The sequence below is a fragment of the Oryctolagus cuniculus genome, chromosome 6 (assembly GCF_964237555.1).
Source record: "Oryctolagus cuniculus chromosome 6, mOryCun1.1, whole genome shotgun sequence".
NCBI lineage: Eukaryota > Metazoa > Chordata > Mammalia > Lagomorpha > Leporidae > Oryctolagus > Oryctolagus cuniculus.
The window spans coordinates 86218944-86236610 of record NC_091437.1 but is presented as its reverse complement, the minus strand read 5'-3'; the positions used below and the strand labels follow the sequence as shown (position 1 = coordinate 86236610).

The 17667-nt window shown below is 44.2% G+C and overlaps 1 protein-coding gene across 7 annotated transcripts in view; it reads right to left on the bottom strand.

Annotated features, from left to right (window-relative positions):
* Nucleotides 1-17667, bottom strand: part of CHD7 (chromodomain helicase DNA binding protein 7) — a 130670-nt gene that overhangs the window by 14497 nt on the left and 98506 nt on the right. For all 7 annotated transcript variants that reach the window (XM_051843757.2, XM_051843760.2, XM_051843758.2 and 4 more), the window contains 13 exons: nucleotides 16041-16251; nucleotides 15330-15525; nucleotides 14594-14761; nucleotides 14194-14373; nucleotides 10866-10976; nucleotides 10572-10777; nucleotides 7740-7939; nucleotides 7392-7551; nucleotides 2892-2981; nucleotides 2329-2432; nucleotides 855-984; nucleotides 409-481; nucleotides 195-252 (listed from right to left, as the gene is read on the bottom strand). In XM_051843757.2, the coding sequence (XP_051699717.2) occupies nucleotides 195-252; nucleotides 409-481; nucleotides 855-984; nucleotides 2329-2432; nucleotides 2892-2981; nucleotides 7392-7551; nucleotides 7740-7939; nucleotides 10572-10777; nucleotides 10866-10976; nucleotides 14194-14373; nucleotides 14594-14761; nucleotides 15330-15525; nucleotides 16041-16251 (1887 nt within the window). The remainder of the gene's footprint in view (nucleotides 1-194; nucleotides 253-408; nucleotides 482-854; nucleotides 985-2328; nucleotides 2433-2891; nucleotides 2982-7391; nucleotides 7552-7739; nucleotides 7940-10571; nucleotides 10778-10865; nucleotides 10977-14193; nucleotides 14374-14593; nucleotides 14762-15329; nucleotides 15526-16040; nucleotides 16252-17667) is intronic.

Genomic DNA, 17667 nt, shown 5'->3' with positions numbered 1-17667 from the left:
TAAGTTATTCTATCAAAGAAATTCAATGTAATGAAAACCCAACCATAAACAAGAGTTAAAATTATTTGCCAACAGGGGTGGGTCAGTGTAAAAGAACTGATGTGTGAGACTCCGCCAAAGGCGCAGTGCCAACCCTGGGTAAGGAGTGCATGGCACACGTCTCTTCTCCTCCACGTGCCTTTCAGGGGCCTTACCTGTGGCGTGTATTTCCATGGATTCATCCTTATCATCTGGAGGAGAATTTGCGAATTCCTTGAAAGCAAAGCAGAAACAGAACTATTTCAATGTGGAGTCTCATTTTGCTTTCTCATTTAAAGAAAAGGCCATTATCTATAAAGATTAACAATTCTTATATAGGCGCATAATATTTTAATGGTGCCATAAAAGCCAATATACTCCAGCTCTTACATCTATTTCATCTTTGAATGGCGTTCTCGTTGGTTTATATTCTGGGTCTTCATCTTCTCTATCAAATTCTCCCCTATGTAAAATTTAAAAGAATTTGTTGAAATTAGTTTGATAAGCAAGAGAGGGAAAGAGGAGTGGAAAAGGGTTACAACCTGAGTTATGCTACTTTTTAAATGCTAGGTCTGACATCAAAAGTGGCTCTATCAGTATTTAAAACATGAAGCCAAGACGGGATGACACTTGGAAAAAACAAACGTTTCCAGTTATCTAGAAAATGCATTTTGTTTAAATGGTCATTATAATATACAAATAGTGTATGCTGGTAAACATCACTGAAGTTCAAATAAGATGCAGTCTAATGCACAGCACAGTGTTAAGAACTGAACCTTGCCAAGAGAAGTGATACTGACATAAAGTTTATTAAAATTTTAAAATGTCCTTCTTACCCGTCACCGCCATCTGCTAGCATGTCTGTTCCTCTCTGCTCGGCAGCTATGGCCTTGGCATCCGGCATACCAACTCGTTCCAGAAAGCACAGTGCGGGGTCAGCGCGCATAGAATTGTACTTCTCGTAGCCTGTGCCATGCCCACCAGCCCACAGAGGACGCACACAGAGACAAAGAAAGGCGCTGTCACTGTCAAAATCACAGCTTTGCCACAACACACCAAGTTTGTTTCTCAGGAAAGATTTTCAGCCACGCTGGACTTCACAGGCCTTGTTGCAATCAAATGTTCTATGGGATGCTTCTTCCCGGGAAGGTTTGGGAGGGGGCAACTTATGCTTCAGGGATATTGTCAGAATTATCACCAATACCAACAGAAAAACAGCTTCCGAACAACTGTAGGACGCCTGAGAGGATTTCTGACCCTATTTTTCCCAAGATCTAATTTTGCTTGACATTTAAAAGGCTTCATAATGTTCCTTTATGACCTCTGCAGGGGTGCTCCGTGTCCACCCCCATCCTCCTCGTGAATAGCTTCAGTCCTGCAGGAACTCGCACGGCTGGGTGAAAAATCCCCATATACGTAAGGCCAGCGAACCTGTCTTATTAAGTTTAGGATGATGCATGTCAGTAAGATGACACTGTTCTCTCTATGGTTTTCAAACTGCAATTTGCTTTTTGACTGCCCAAGTTGACTAGATGGAAAATGGCAGATCCCAACAGTGCACTGCGGGAAAATGATTTTGAGGCTGAGCTCACCAAACACGGCTGCAGTACACAGGCAGAACAGCACAATTCAATTAGGATGTGTACTACAACACACTGCTCCTAACTGCTGTAGAGCCGCAAGCCAAACTGTAATCATGAAAGGTTTTATAAGCCATCATTCTCCCCTTTAGTCAGGCTGGGCTGCTGCGAATACCTCCGCGACCTCCAGAGACTTGGGATTATAATCAGGAACCGCTCACTGTATATATCATGCCAGTTCTGCATCCCCAGCCTTTCAAAGTTAACAAGGCTGCATCCCACTCAAGGGAGCCGCGAGTTCTCAGCACTGACATTTGTGAAATATTGCTTGGAACAAAGCCCAGGAGGCACTTGTACAGATTAATAGCAGAGGTTAAGCCCACCGTCCACTTTGACACTGGTTGGCAGAGTTAGCAAGAGAAGCTGCGCTGGAAGCAAAGTTTAGGGAGAGCTATAGTACAACTTGGCTATTTTTAAAACAAATATGGTTTGGGTTTTATTTACAGCCAAGAAAGAAATGTTTTCGTCTCAAATACTCAACAAACATTCAAAAACAGCATCTGATATTTACAGTTCATATTAGATTTTTAGTACAGGAAAATGGTAGACGCCAAGAGTCCTTTGGAACTGTCCTCATTAATATTATGACTTTGGAAAAGAGTACACAGGGAGTTCTACATGGAGACAAAGCCATGCAGTCGAGATGTATTCAAACAGAACCGTCACTTACCATGTTTGAACACTCCAATTAAGAGGGATTTATCTGCCTCCTTATCCCACCAATCTGTAGGAACTTCTGCATGGAAAGGTTCAGGGATCCAAACATCTGCTTCACTAAAAAGACAACCATTTAAACAATATTTAGAAGAAGTAGTAGTATTCAGAAAGCATTCCAAGTAATGACAGTGACACATACACTCAGACGCGCTCTCTCCCACAAAGAAAAACCTGTGCATGGTGCAGAAGAACCAGCGAAGGTTAAAAGAAAGGGCACAAGTCAGTCGCCCTCAGTCACGACCAGAAATGAGCTTTATTACATGGTGACCCATTTAAGAAGTCATCTCAGAACACCAGTAATTGAGTTCACACCTCTTAAACATACACACAAGCAGCCTTTTCCTGATTCTAATAACATCCCCAAGCTCAAAGGACAAACACGACATTCAAGATGCAAAAAAAAAGGAGATGAGTTACTAATGGTCTGTGAGGGCTCTAGAACACAATGCACGCTATTTCCCCACTACCTGGATTATCTCACAGAGGGAGAGAACAAACGTGTGCACTTGCACCAACCTTGAGTCAGCACCCTCTAAGATCTTATCTGCCTGGTCTCCTATAACTTCTTGTCGTAGGTAGTACAGCATGCGGACACGCAGCAGGACCCTGGAGAGGAAGACAGAGGGGGGAAAGTTCTTAACTTCAGGACTGTTTGCCAACAGTGGCTTTTGGCAGCTGCTGCTGTTCATCCATCATCCTGCCAAGGCTGATTAGCCATGCTGTATGGTAGGCTTGAAGCGTGACAGATGGTGGCACATAATCACCTCTGTGTGGTGCTTTCTGCTGGCTTCCAACAGGCCTGCCTGGCAACCGCTCACACTGCACAGAGAGGGCCCGAGCTCAGCACAGCCCAGGCGCACTTCATTTAGTTCTACCTAGTGCAGCTTGTGAAGTTTAGACACGTCCCCTACCATTGCCTCTGAAGTATTGAAGCAAGTTTGTAAACAACTGAGCAGATGGCTTTCAGTAACTGTTCTGCTTCATTATCTCATAAAATTTCCTCAGCTGCTGCCTTAATACCATTTTTGGAAGCACATCAGAAGTTGTAGGAATAAACGAGATATAAAATCTGGTTTTACTACCTTACAATAAACCCTCAATATGGAATGTCAGGTTTTTCAGATTATACAACTTTACTTCTGAGAAGGAAGCTGGTGATGAGGGTGGGTAGAAGGTGGGCCCTGCCTCTTCTCCCTTAAGGAATATTCTACATTTTTATTCCTTGTAGTTTAGATCACCTGGGAACCCAAGCTGTAGCTTAAAAAATAATAGAACATTAAAAGATTAAAATGTATCCAATTTTTGACATTCTTAGCCATTTCAAGAAATTCATTTTTTAAAAAAATCTTGGACTTATCTAGGAACCAGTTTTCAATCCTCCTCGATTTCCTCAACAGCTGAAACGCGGTTCATTCAGTGAGATCCACCTGGTCAATCCCAAAGGCCTAGGTCTGCTCAAATCTCACCTGCCTTGCTGGACAGCCCAGGACTGATCAGCTCAGGGCTGACACTGAAGATGACCTTGTTGGCGTGAGTAAAGTATAAGAGCAAGCTCTGTTTCCCTAGCAGAACAATTCCATCATATAATGTGGAATACTCTACAACCAATGTATCATATTTACATATATTGGCTCATTTGATCTTCACAATTACCCTATAATTAAGTGGAAAAAGTTGTAATTTCCAATTTATGAACTCGAAATTGATGGGGGGGGGGTTGGTTGTGGTGCAGTGAGTCAAGCTACCATTCGGGATGCCTGCATCCCATATCACAATGCCTGGGACTGGGTCCCAACTCCACTTCCGATCCAGTTTCCTGCTAAAGTGCCTGAGAGGCGGCAGATGATGGCATAAGTACTTGGGTTCCCAACAGCCATGTGAGAGATCCAGGTGGAGTTCCAGGCTCCTGTCCTCAGCCTGGCCCAGCTTTGGCTATTTCAGGCACTTGGGGGTGATCCAGCAAATAGAAGATCTGTCTCTCCCCCTCTGTCACTCTGCCTTTCAAACAAATACATCTGTCTTTTATAAATCTGATGGCTATAGAAGACAGGTGACATTTCCAAGGTCAAAGAGATTACCTTGAGCACAGAATACTCATACTATCTTTTAAGACATGGCAATTACTGTCCTTCGAAAAGTAAAAATGACAATGAGGAGCAGCTTCATCGAAACAGATATGGATAGATACTCATGGTCCATTCAGGATCTGGACGGACTAAGTCTCATACTTAAATATTTCACTATACACCAAAGCAAGCAATCACTTTGGATGACTCATTTTAGTTTTTTTCCATTTCTTTCTTTTGATAAACACACAGCATTAAACATTGTACCACAATGAGCCAACAGAGGGAAAGTGACACAATGGGCCTCCATGGCTTGTACTTCTGTTAGAGAAGAATTGAAGGCCAGCCCCTACTCACAGAATACGTTCAGAAAGGATACTTCCAAAGGCAACGCCACAGCTTTGCATGGATTCTTCATTATTCGGAGCAAAACTCAAGATGGTCACAAGGAGCCTAATACTTTCCCTTCCTTTGGTAAAAGACAAAGACTGGCATTGTAAGAGGAATTTCAGCTACATGTAGTTTTCCTCTAAAAGAAAAAATTCAAACTAGCGCCGCTAGCAAGTTGAATCCCCTTTGAAGTGTACTGTGCTAGTCAGCCACAGGGAAGACAAAAAGACGACCAGGACATGGCCTCTGTAGAGGGGACAGACACTGTTGCTAACAAATCCTTGGACCTTCCTCACCTGTCTTCACCTGTCCCACTACTGACCATTTTCTGGACCAGCCTTCAGTCCAGGACCATGCATGGCGCTGGACTGTCCTATCCCTCACGATCTTGAAACTTGTGCAGAAAAGTGGCCAGTTATTCTAGAATGTTGCTCAATGTTTATCTCATTTCCACATAAACAATCATTAACAATTCCTCACTTAAGATACTGATAAAAATCTTAAGGTATGACATACTAGGAACAGACAACTGAACATCAATAGCCTTCTTGTGAGCGTAAGTGGAGAGGCATAGGTATAACCCATTACTTCTCACATAGTTATTAGGGAAGGTACCCTATGGAAGTCTGGCACTGACAGTAGAACAGAAATTGAAAGCCACCACCACCACACCGGCATCGCTCAACAGGAGCCCCTGTTGTCTCACTAAACCACTTCATTTGTTTGAATCCACAATTCAGAAAGCTATTGACCTGATGTTTACATATACCATAAGGACACAGGAATTTTCTAATAGTTTTAAGTGGCGTAGGATTTTAGGGAACTGTTATGTCACATCAGTAGTGTGTTTCTGAAATACCAAACTAGTTTGAGTAAGAGCTTTGAAGACTCCCAGGGTTCTCATCAGAGCCACAAGGAAGAGGCAGACTTCTGAGATGAGGTGGTGAGGGGAGCACGGTGGTCAATAACAAGGGCACTGCTTGTGTCTGCTCTCAGGATCAAACCCAGGTCTGCCCCTTAACCAGCTGAGGAATCTCCAATGGGTTTTTCGACTTGAGTCTCAGCTTCCTTGTCAGTTAAATGGTAATAAAACAACACTAGTTATCTTAGACAATACAAACAGATCATCCACATAAAACTCTTTTGCCAAACAGGCAGTTATGGGCTCAGACGTTGGTTGCCCCCCCCCCCTTTTTTTTGAGAAGCAGAGCAAGAGAGAGAGAGAGAGAGAGACAGAGGGAGGTGGAGAGAGAACGAGAGCTTCCATTTGTTGGCTTAGTCCTCAAATATCCACAATGACCAGGGCTGGGCCTGGGATAAAGCCAGGAACTGGGAATGTAATCTAGGTCTTTCATGTAGCAACCCAATTATCTGAGCCACCATCACTGCCTTTGAGGGTCCACATTAGCAGGAAGCTGGAATGGGGAGCTAGAGCCAAGAATCAGGCTCAAGCATTCCGATATGAGACATGGGCATCTTAACTGCAGCTTGGTGAAATGCCTGTGTCATGCTGCTACTTTTTGACTCACAAGGGAAGTCAGTCCTCAAGCAGCTGAGTAGCATGCCCAAGGTCATACAGAGCTGAGACGTGGTAGAGCTGCTCAGTAGTGTTGCTGCCTGTTTTACCAATACTAAAAAATGCACATTCAGGGTAAGGAAACACCAACATCTTCTGATGTTACTTTAACATGCAGTTAACACAGCTCTAAGATTGAAGTAACTATAGCTTCCATATTCTTCAATTACCTATCATTGGTTTCTGGAAATAAAGGCAAGGAATATGATGCTAAGCTCATAGGTAGGAAGACTGGACCCAGTAACTGAGACATTATTAGGCAAAACACTACACAAACTCCCCAGTCCTTTCAGTGAAAGCAGCTGAAGGCGGGATCATAAGGCTAATGGTACTTTTCTAACATAAATGGGCTAACACCAGTCAGCTGCAATGTGCACAGCAGTATTACTCAAAACAGCCAAAGGTGAAAACCACTCACGTGTCCATCGACAGATGAAAGACTAAACAAAACACGATGTACGCACAATGGAATACTACTCAGTCACTAAAAGCAACATACTACAACATGGACAAACCTGGATAACACCATGCTAAGTGAAATCAGCCAGGCACAGAAAGACAAACATTGCATGAGTTCAGAAACTCATGTGATACCAGAACACACAAATTAACAGAAAGAGGACACAGAATGGTGGTTGCCAGGGGCTAGGGGGTGGGAAAGCTATTATTTAATGGGTACAGAGCTTACACCAGGAAAGGTGAAAGTGGTGGGCACAGAAGTGGTGATGAATACGTAGCATGGCGTGAGTGTAAGTAACGCCACTCAGAGATGGTTATAGTGATAAATATCATGTAATATATCTTTCACCACATTAAAGAAATAATCAGTCACCTAAAAGTATGCTCTCCTATGACTTGGCATATTTCATGAAAAACAGGAAGGCTATCCAAAGGAAGTAATTACACAGCTCAATAGTCTCAATACTATACGTTATTTTAAAGAAGAGGAAGTAGCCTGCATCTGTCCACACTCTGGTCACGTACTTGTTACAGTGGTGCTTCAGGTGCTTTTTGTAGCTGTCCTCCTGGAACAGGGCGTCTGGGTTGCAGCTGGCCAGCCAGTCGGCATCCTGCACCACCGGCTGCGAGCTCTGGGCCTTCACCTTCTTCCCCTTCCTTCCCCTCGGCACCGGGGCTGACAAACCTAGAAGCAGCAGCAGCGTCGTTATGGAAGCCTTTTACACTTCAAATTATAGCGTCAGCGTCAGACATCTTAATGTAGGAGGCAGGGAAGTAATACAGGCCATTTGCCACATCTCTATCAGAGTGTGTCACAGAGGTTTCCGGGCTCTCTGTGACCCCGAAGCACAACAGGCGTGAAACCAGCCCTACCGGAATGATTGACCAAGGCTCGAGTCTGGCCGTCAGCCGTGGGCGTGATCAGATCCCAGATGAAGCTTTTGATATTCTCATCCCCTCTGTAATGATTAAGACAGTACACCAAGATGGTTCTGCAGATGGTTTCGACATCTTGCTCGGTGAGCTGACGTTTGTAGCGTCCGTGGGAAAGGATATCTGTCCACCGTCCCCAACTGAAAAGGAAATATTGAGTATGCAGATGCTGCCTTTGAGTTTGGATCTTAACTAGTAATATTTTTATACCAGGTGATACAAAAGCAATCTGGAGTGCAAGAGATAAACACAGCCCCTTACACAGTGGGCCACCAGCTAACTATCCCCAAGTGCAAGTGTTGAACTTCACTGAAGTAGTAACACCCACACAGTTAACACTGGCTTTCCCAGCAGGCAGAGGTGGGCTGGGTCTCCATTTTCATGGTATGAATGCAACCTGGGGACCTGGTTCACTCGGTCATGTCCCGTGTGTGTCGATGCCAGCCTACTGTCTGAGACAAAAGGCGACTCGAGGCAGCTGTGACTACTCCATAACCAATGATGAGCTGGTAGAGAGTACGGATGCACCAACCCACCTCAAAGGGATGCCACAGTACCTGGTGAGACTGTGAGAGGCTTTGAGGCTGCTTTTGTAACAGGGAGTGGTAATTGCTACATACAAGGACCCACATGGGAAAGATGTTCAACCTACTTTCAGGCCCTGGGGTGAGGTGGACAGGAGAAAGGACCCTGGGAAGAACCAAACAAATAAAATGCTGCTAAATCTGGAACCTAGTCCATGTTCTAATCCCAGGCTAAACGCTGATGAGATGTTTCATCTGGGAATTGTGGAACACGGTGAGGGGGAGGAAAACCAGGCCCTGCCCCACCTCAGGTGATGGGGACTAAGCCATTAGGAAAGGCTCATGGTGCAAACAGCCCCTCCCTGACCTTCTGTGACAATGGACAGCTGTGTCATTTCTCTCTCAGGCCTTGCCTTTTGCCCTAACCTGCTTTCTTGCCACACCCCAATCCTTTCTGGCTCTTGTGAACTCCTTCCAGTTCTTCCAATGACAAGACTGGCTGTCACCTCTCGACCCTGGACACACTGCTCTCTCTCCAGCACTCTTCTCCTGTCCCAAACCTCAACTACCCTGGCTGACTCACGCTGTCAAGTTAGACTGTACAGATCACCTTTAGTTCTTTACTCCTAGCCCGGAGGTGGGGGGATGATACCCAGCCACCTCTCTTAGGTGAGAAGATGTGTTTCCACGTTCCATCAGCAGAGACCTGAGAGCTGCCCTGGCCCAGCCTCATCTCAGGTCACCACCAGTTCTGCTGGCTCACCCGCCAGTCTTCAGTTATGCCTGGGCTGCTCGCAGCAGTTAACCCTAGTGTCTGAGAGTATCCTGGCACAGTGCCAGAACATAATGGGTGCTCAGTACACACTGATGACTGCAGCGGAGAGAAAGTCTTGACTGAAAGACAAGATGCCCTAAGCATACTTCTTTACTTCAGGTGTTATTAATATATCACATTCTCAAAGATACCAACAAAGCCCTCAGTTCTGATCATCAAGTTGAAACGTGGAAGCAGGTGGAAACAGCAGAGGGCTAAAGGTTGGGGAAGAGTCTCTGTCCCACATAAACAGAGACCGGAGAGGACGTCTGGCTTGTGCAGATGATGGGCTCCTGCTGAACTTCACTGCTGCCATAAGCAAACATTCATTCAGCACTAACTGTGTGCTCACAGCACACTATGCACTTAGGATACAAACACAGAGCACCTTTCTTCACAGAGCTGGGAAGCTAGCAGGAGAAGCAGGTAACCTCAAGGCATGAAACAATGATATAAGCATGATGGAAAGCACAGGCCAGAGTGTAAAGGTGATGCCTATGTTGGCTGTCCCAGGAGAGCAGATGTGAGACAGATGAGGTCTGTGTTGTGCACATGGGAGATGTGGAAAGGGTTGCTCTAGGCAGTAGGAAAAGTTTGTACAAAGATACACGAGACATAGCATGGCACGCTGAAGTACAGGAAGGGTCCCTCCCAACAGAAGCTTGGACTTCCTTTAGGAAAGAACCAATAAGATAGACAAGGACCAGTTAAGAGTTCTGTATGCCATGTAAACACATGTCTGTGTTCACTTGGAAACTACTGGTGATCCACAGGAAGAAATCAAAGACAGGACATCCTGCAGAAATCTTATAGAGATCTGCAGAAAGACTGCTTTGGGGGCAGTTGGTCTTTTTTTTTTTTTTTTTTTTAATAATAATTATATTTCCTTACAGCTGTGATCTGCTAGAAAAGTTTATTTACTAACTCAGACATTTACTGAAAGTGATGTGTGGGTTGTTGCATGATTTAGAGATGAACTAGAGGTAGAACCTGCAGTCCAGCAGGAGAAACACGACACTTTTACAAAGTTCAAATGCCCATTCCTGAGTCAGATGCACTGGGAGAAAGAGCTTAACAAGTGATATTAATTGTCTTTGACAATTTCGTACAGCAGAAAAAAGATCACTATAGTAGGAGATTTTGTAATTTTGAGACCTTGTCCTGAGTTACTAATAATCAACAAGTAAATCTGGATGTGAGAAGGCACAAAACAGAGCCACTAACCTCAGGTGACCTCCCCAAATCTGAGAGGATCTGAAAGACTTAGAACACTTGAACCCAACCACCCCACCTCACAAACTTTCCTCAGAGGCATCCATTTGACCGCACTAGGGTGAGCCACACAAACCCAAATCCAGGCACAGTTTTTCTACACCACCTGGGGAAGTCTAACTACACAACTACAACGGCACTTGACAGAGTGAGCTGACTTACCCGTAAACAAGCAGATTCTTCTCTACCCTGAAACACTCGCTCCGCGCATAGCCCTGTGACTTATCCTGGGGCCGTCGTGGCTTGGCACAAGGCTTTTCTTCGGAATCACTTTCCAAGTCTGAAAACTCCATCAGTTCATCTTCCTTTACTGCGCTGTACAGCCTGGTCTGTTTTCTCACTCTTGGAGTGTCAATAACCAGGTTGTTCTAACAAAAGAGCAGATACACTTGAAACTTCTGGAAGAGTGGCTATGGGTTAGATCAGACAGGCATTTGGACAGGACTTCTCACTCACCCTCCCATTTAAGGCATCAATATCCAATTCAGCCTTCTTGGCCCACTTCTGCCAGAAATTTGGATCATCCAAGGAAATATCTGTCCTATTTCCAGATGCAACAAAACTGGCCTAGAGGAGAAAAAAATATGCATTACTTCGAGATGCTTCTCTCCAAGGCAGAATTCCAAGCAGTGTTTGTTTATTCTGCCACTAAGTACATATGTGTTTCTCCACTTGTGGCAGAGCTGCAGGACATAGGACTGGGATGCACCTCAGGCAGCTCACCACCCAGGGGCTGAGACACACAAGAAAGTAAGGGATCACACTGCAGCATGAAAATGACGGGTAACAGAGGTATGTGTGGATGGAAGTCATATTCAGATAAGAGGCCCCTACACCACTTCAGGCAGGGGTTTGCTGGGAACTGAGAACAGCCTCTCCCAGAAGATATTGCCTGGACTATATTTTAAAATGCTCATCAAACAGGAAAGCATGTGGAAATGTTTATGGGTCAGCTTGTGCAAAGGCATGGAAGAGGAACAGGCCTTTAGCCTAGTGGTCAAGACACCTGTGTCCCACATGGAAGTGCCTGGGTTGGACTCCCAGCTCCACCAGTTCCTGATTCTAGCTTCCTATTAATTCCCATGAATTCCTACCCTGGGAGGAAGTGGGGATGACTCAAGTACCTGGGTTTCTGTCACCTACATGGGAGACCTGATTGCATTCCCAGCCCTCAATTTCCGCCCTGCCCGGCTCCAGCTGTTGCAGGCATTTGGGGGAGTGAACCAACAGATGGGAGCTCTGTCTATCCTTCTCTCCCTACTTCTCAGAAAAATACATGAAATCAAAGCCCTTGGTTCTTTTTTTTCCTCCTCTCCTGTTCCTTCCTCTCTTCCTCCCTCCCTGTAAGGGGGTGGGTACATAAGGCAGAGGAAAGGGAGAGAGGTGCTCAGGGAAGATGAGACAAGAGTCAAGCTGGGAAGGAGGAGGCAGTCAACACTTGCATGTGCTGTAACAGAGTGTGAATCCATCCAGAGGGAGGTGTGTACTATCTGAAAGCGGAAATAATCTCAGGATAGACACAATCACATCCGGGTCCCATCAGGAAGGACATACCAATGTTGACAGCACAGAAGGCAGAAAAGGGCACAACAGGCCCCTGCAGTGGTTTAGGTTAGAAATAACAAAGACCAAAAACAAATACAGTAAAAATGGAGAAAAGGAGATGATCCAGAAAAGTATTCTTTAAAAAGTAAAATTCATGGAGTTAAACTCTGGGTTGAAAGGAAGCATGAAAAAAGGAGGAGGAAGCCAAGAAAACCTTAGCATCTGGTATATGAGCGGTGGTACAGAGGTAGACAAACAGAGGTGTGTGCGCCAGGCGTGGAGGAATAGGTTGATGACTCTGGTTTTGCACTATTAAATGTACAGTGCCTGTTGGGACTAAGGAGAGGCTGAAAGCTGTGAAGGAGAAGGCGTGGGGTCACTGAGCCCAGAGGAGAAGAGCCTTTCCAGGCTGGGGCAGCTGGGACAACTGGGTATCCACATGGAAAACAATAGAGTTGGACCCCTACCTCACACCACACACAAAAACCAACCCACAAGGTGATCATAGACCTAAATGTAAAAGCAAAAGCTATACAACTCTTAGGAGAAAATACAAATATGTTTTTTGTGATCTCTCAAGTTAGATAATGCACCAAAACCATGAGCAATAAAAGAAATTAATAACCCAGGCTTCATTTAAATTAAGCACTTAAGAAAAGATGAGGAGACAACATCTGCAGTCCTACTATCTGATACAGAACTTTTACCAGAATATACAAAGCACTCTTAGAATTCAGTAATGAGGAGACATGTAACTCAAATAATGAACACAGGATTTGAATACATCTCTCTCCAAGCATCATCTGCTTCTGGCCAAACATCACATGAAAAGATGTTCAATATCATCACAGAAATGCAAATAAAAATGAGAATATGATGCCACTTCACATCGCTAGATAAATGTAACTAAAAAGTCAGATAATAGTAAGTATTGTTGAAGACTTGGAGAGAATGAAGATCTAATATGCTGCCGGTAGGAAGAAAAATGGCACAGTCACTTTTGAAAACAGTCTGCCAGTAACTCAAAAGAAGTAAAATGTGACTCACCAATTACTCCTGGTATTTATCCAAGAGATATGAAAACATATGTCCACACAAAAATAGGTGCACAAATGTTCATAACAGCATCACTCACAATAACCAAAAGGTGGAAACAATCCAAATTTTCACTATCAACTGGTGAATGGACAAATAAACCCAAATGTTGATTAGCAACTGGTAAATGCAATATATCTCTATAGAGGGACACTGTTCAGCAACAAAAAAGGAAATTATTGACACATGCTACCATATGGATGAACCTCAAACACACGATGCTAAATGAATGGGGTCAGACACAAAAGATCAGATATCGTACACGTCCACTTAGATGAAATGTCCAGTGTAGGCCAATCTATGGAGAAAGCAGGCAGACTAGTGGTTTTCCAGAATGAGGCTGGGTAGAGGAGGGAGGAGGGCTATGGACTGACTGACAACCTTCTGAGGATCTTTTAGTGATGCTGGAAAAGTTCCAGACTTTGTCTTTGGTGACAGCTGCACAAGTTTGTAATACGGTAAAGGTAGTGAATTGCACACTTAAAAATGCTGAATTTTACAGTAAATAAATTAAGTTTTGGTAAACCTGTCTAAAATAAAAGTACAAAGTGGGTCTTGGGGCAGCTATCTGGAAGAAAATGCACCTAAAGCCTCAGAAGGGGCTCAAGAGGAGATGGTCAGGTGCCTGGGGTTGGCCTTGCCCAGAGCAGTTACGACAGAGGTGGGAAAGGAGTTTGGCAAGGTGAAAAGCATGCAAGCAAGTGGGAAGCCGGGCAGTAGAGACAGCTCGGGCTGATTATGTTCAGGTGGATTTTAGCCTTGAGAATAAGAGTTACAGAGTTGTGGCTGGAAGGGAACGCCGTTTTCAAAGATAAGAGTGAACCTTGATGGTTCTGAGTAGGGTATTTCAGGAGTCAGGATCTGGAAAGATAGGGAAGACGATGAGGACAGGATTCCAGGCATAGTGCAGGGGATGGGGTCAAAAACTCAGGTAAAGGCAACTTCTGATGTCCAAGACCCAGGAGGGAACCCAGAATACAAAGAAGGCTGTATGTGTACCAGAGGTTCCCCAGGGAGTTAACAGTTGGTGAAGTCACCGTGGAAAGGAAACAAGTGTGTCTGCGAGCAGTTCTGCAAGGCGCTCTCTACATGAACCCTGCCATGCTTCTGTGGGGGAACCTGGACCCTTCGGATCCATCCGCACCTTAGCAAACGTGGAGCCTTTTCCTTCAGACTCAATGGTGATGGTGTGGGTTCGCCGCAGGAGAATCTGATCGATATCCTCTTCACAGAACTTGGAGCCCTCATCCTCCTCGTCCATGAGCGCACCGTAGGCCCCCTTCCGGAGGAGATCCTCGATCTCTTTCTTGGAAAGCTGTTGTACCTGTTTTAGAGAAGTATTTGAAGTATTCAAGACAATTTAGAATTGAAATGTTTGTAGACTAAACAAACACTTCATTTTCCCCCAAGGGGGTAATTTATGGCAAAGAAAAATGTGACAAAATGTGCTCAAGATACTGAGGTTAAAAAATAGTCAGATGCTGAATATTAGCTAAGTAAGAAGGACCCAGAATAAAAGAGTGGCTTGGGCAAGGCTGCTTTACCCCGTTGGTGGCGTTCTCTCTTCCACTCATGGACTGCAGCACAGCTTTATCCAGACCCAGCTTCAAACTGGCCTTGTCGAACATTTCCCTTTCATAGGAATTTCTCGTAATCAGCCTGTAGATTTTCACAGATTTGCTCTGTCCTATTCTATGACATCTAGCTTGAGCCTGGAAGAGAAGGAGAATTAATGGGTGTTGCAATGGAGTCAATGTTTGTGTACCTACAAAGTTCCTAAGAGGAAACTCCAGTCCCACTGGGCGGTGTCTGGAGGTGAGGCCTCAGGGAAGTAATTAGGTCATGAGGGTGGAGATCTCATAAAACTGATGAGGGCTCACATAAATGAGGCCAGGAGAGCCAGTGCACTCTCCTTGGGATATGTGAGGACGAAGCAGAAAGACAGCTGTCTGTAAACCAGGAAGAGGGCCCTCACCAAGAACCCAACCCTGCTAGCACCCTGATCTCAGGTTTCCAGTCTCTGCAATTGTAAGAACTGTGAAAACTAAATATTCACTGCTAAAGTCCTTTCAGGGTATTCTCAATAAATAGAGGTAGAGTCAGAAGAGGGTTAACATAGTAAGAAATTTCTTCTTATATTATTAACAAATTTGTTGCTGGTTCGTTGATTTGCCTGGAATCATGAACCACCGTCTGAGCAACAACACAAGCTACAGATTCTCTGTCAGAGTACAATGACTTTGTTTTAAAGATATCAGGAAGATTTTCCTCTGTGTTTACCTGGAGGTCATTTTGGGGATTCCAGTCTGAATCAAAGATGATGCAGGTATCAGCAGCAGTGAGATTAATGCCTAAGCCTCCTGCCCTTGTACACAGGAGGAAAACAAACCTATCAGAATCTGGCTTGGAGAATCTGTCAATAGCTGCCTGGCGGAGGTTGCCTCTTACTCGGCCATCAATCCTTTCATACGGGTACCTAAAAAATATCAGCATTATAACCAGGAGGCCCAACAGAGCTAAAATACAACTGCTCCTCTATTACTTTTGAGTAACACAATATGGAATATGTGTTAACAGAATGATTCAACAGAAATAATTTCATAGCAAATAGAATTTAACAGTTTTTTATTCAATTGGTTGAATGCTTAAAGATTAAATTTTATTTTACTTCCTCTTCAGTGAAATAGCTAACCTCTAAAAATAGCTGACACTTGTAACAGAAGATAGCAAATAACTTCAATTTTAAGCAAGAGCTATTCTCCCATAGTCAAATGAAAGCAAGGGGGAGAAAAACTACAGAAGTATGCAGTGTCCCCCTGTAGCCATCACATGGAATAACTGTCATCTATACCTATCGTTTTAAAACAGAGATGTGTCACATTTTCCCTGTTTATCCCCTTCTTAGCAATGTCACTTATAGGTGAGCCGCTCAGAGCCCCGTGCAGGGAGATTTCTTATTCCTTTTCATTATTCTGATACAGTGGCCCTCACCGTCTTTGAATGAGGTAGTCTTCCAGTATGTCCAAGCAGCGCACCATCTGGGAAAAGATAAGCACCCTGTGGCCACCAGCCTTCAGTTTCGGCAGCAGCTTGTCAATCAGCACAAGCTTGCCAGCAGCCTGGATCATTGCCTGGAGCTGAAAATCTGGAGACTCTGCATTGTGTGTTTCTTTAAACTCTTCCAAAATTTTCTCTTCAGCACCTGCAGAGATTGGACAGCATAACGTGAATACTGTAAAAGGGTTTTATTACTAAAAACAATGAATTTGCTTTCCAAACCCACTGCAAATTGTAGGAACCAGAATACCACACTCAGGTTTATGAACAAGAATCCACCCACTGTCTCAAAGTTGGGACTGCACAAAACCATTTCTGTTCAAAGGGTTCAAAGTTTTAAGCACAACACATTGAGGCATTTGGGGAAAAACCACATTTTTCACCAAACAAATGTTTGCTGTCTGTAACAACTGAATTTCAACAACAGACTGTCAAGTCAGAAGTGGCAGAAATGAGCCAAGGGCCAGATACCTACAGAAAACTTGGAACCTAAGTTGCTAAAAATATGAAGAATTGTTTACTAGCTGAATATAAACACAAATAACAAATCTGTTCCGAAACTCAGTAACAGAGCAATGCAGTCTTAACAGTTACAGCGTAAGGGCAGTATTTTGGGTCGATAATCACATATTAATACAGGCAAAAGGCCTACAAAACAGTGAATGCATTTTCAGGATAACTACCAGAGATGACCGGGGCAGAGGACCTGAACACACACCTTCTAGCAATCGCTAAATCTCCTATCTGATGATTCCTAAGATACAAAAATTCTATCTTGCATTCTTCAAATCTTTTACAGCTTTAAAAAAATGTCTAAGTGTTTAATACAAGACCTCTGTGCTTAACCTGCTTTTTCTAATAGCCCCACACAGACTCAGCTGCATCAGAAAGAAACCGCACGAAAATAACATCTTCCTAAGGAATGAGGTCCTGCCACCTCCTCCCCTGACCCCAAACACATGCTTATTCAGGAAGCAGCAGGCTAAGCTTCCTTCAACCGCTTAGGTGGCTTAACTAGAATTACGCAGCACTGGCCTGGCCTCCTCCAGCCTGTGGGGTTAATCAGGGCATTGCCCTAAAGGAGGGGGTGCTTATCTGTGCCTGAGAAAATACAAACGCATCTAATGGGATGCTTCCCAGGGTAAACTGTGTCAGAAACTTTGAACTACTGTTCCTCTCGCTGGTTTTGAATAAGTGAATTAACACGCATAAACCTCAACAGCATGTTGCAGGAGGAATCAGGCCACCTCAGCCACTCAGCCGGTCCTTCTCCAAGACGCACAAGATGGAATGCAAGCTCAGTCCTATTTCCATTTAAGGTTGCTTGTGGAAATTACCTTATGACACGGTCATATGCAGAAACATAGTCTGTTAATTATTAATGAACATGGAATTTACGAGAGCAGATTAGTCACTGAGTATCTTCACCAAGCGCGAAGGCCTTCCACAAAGCACTTCTTACAAAGGCTCCCGGCAGAGGCTCCAGTTGTCAGAACTGATAGCCCCTCACTCCCTTTTCCACATGAATAAAAAAAGCTAATGTTCAGGATTTTTTTCTTTA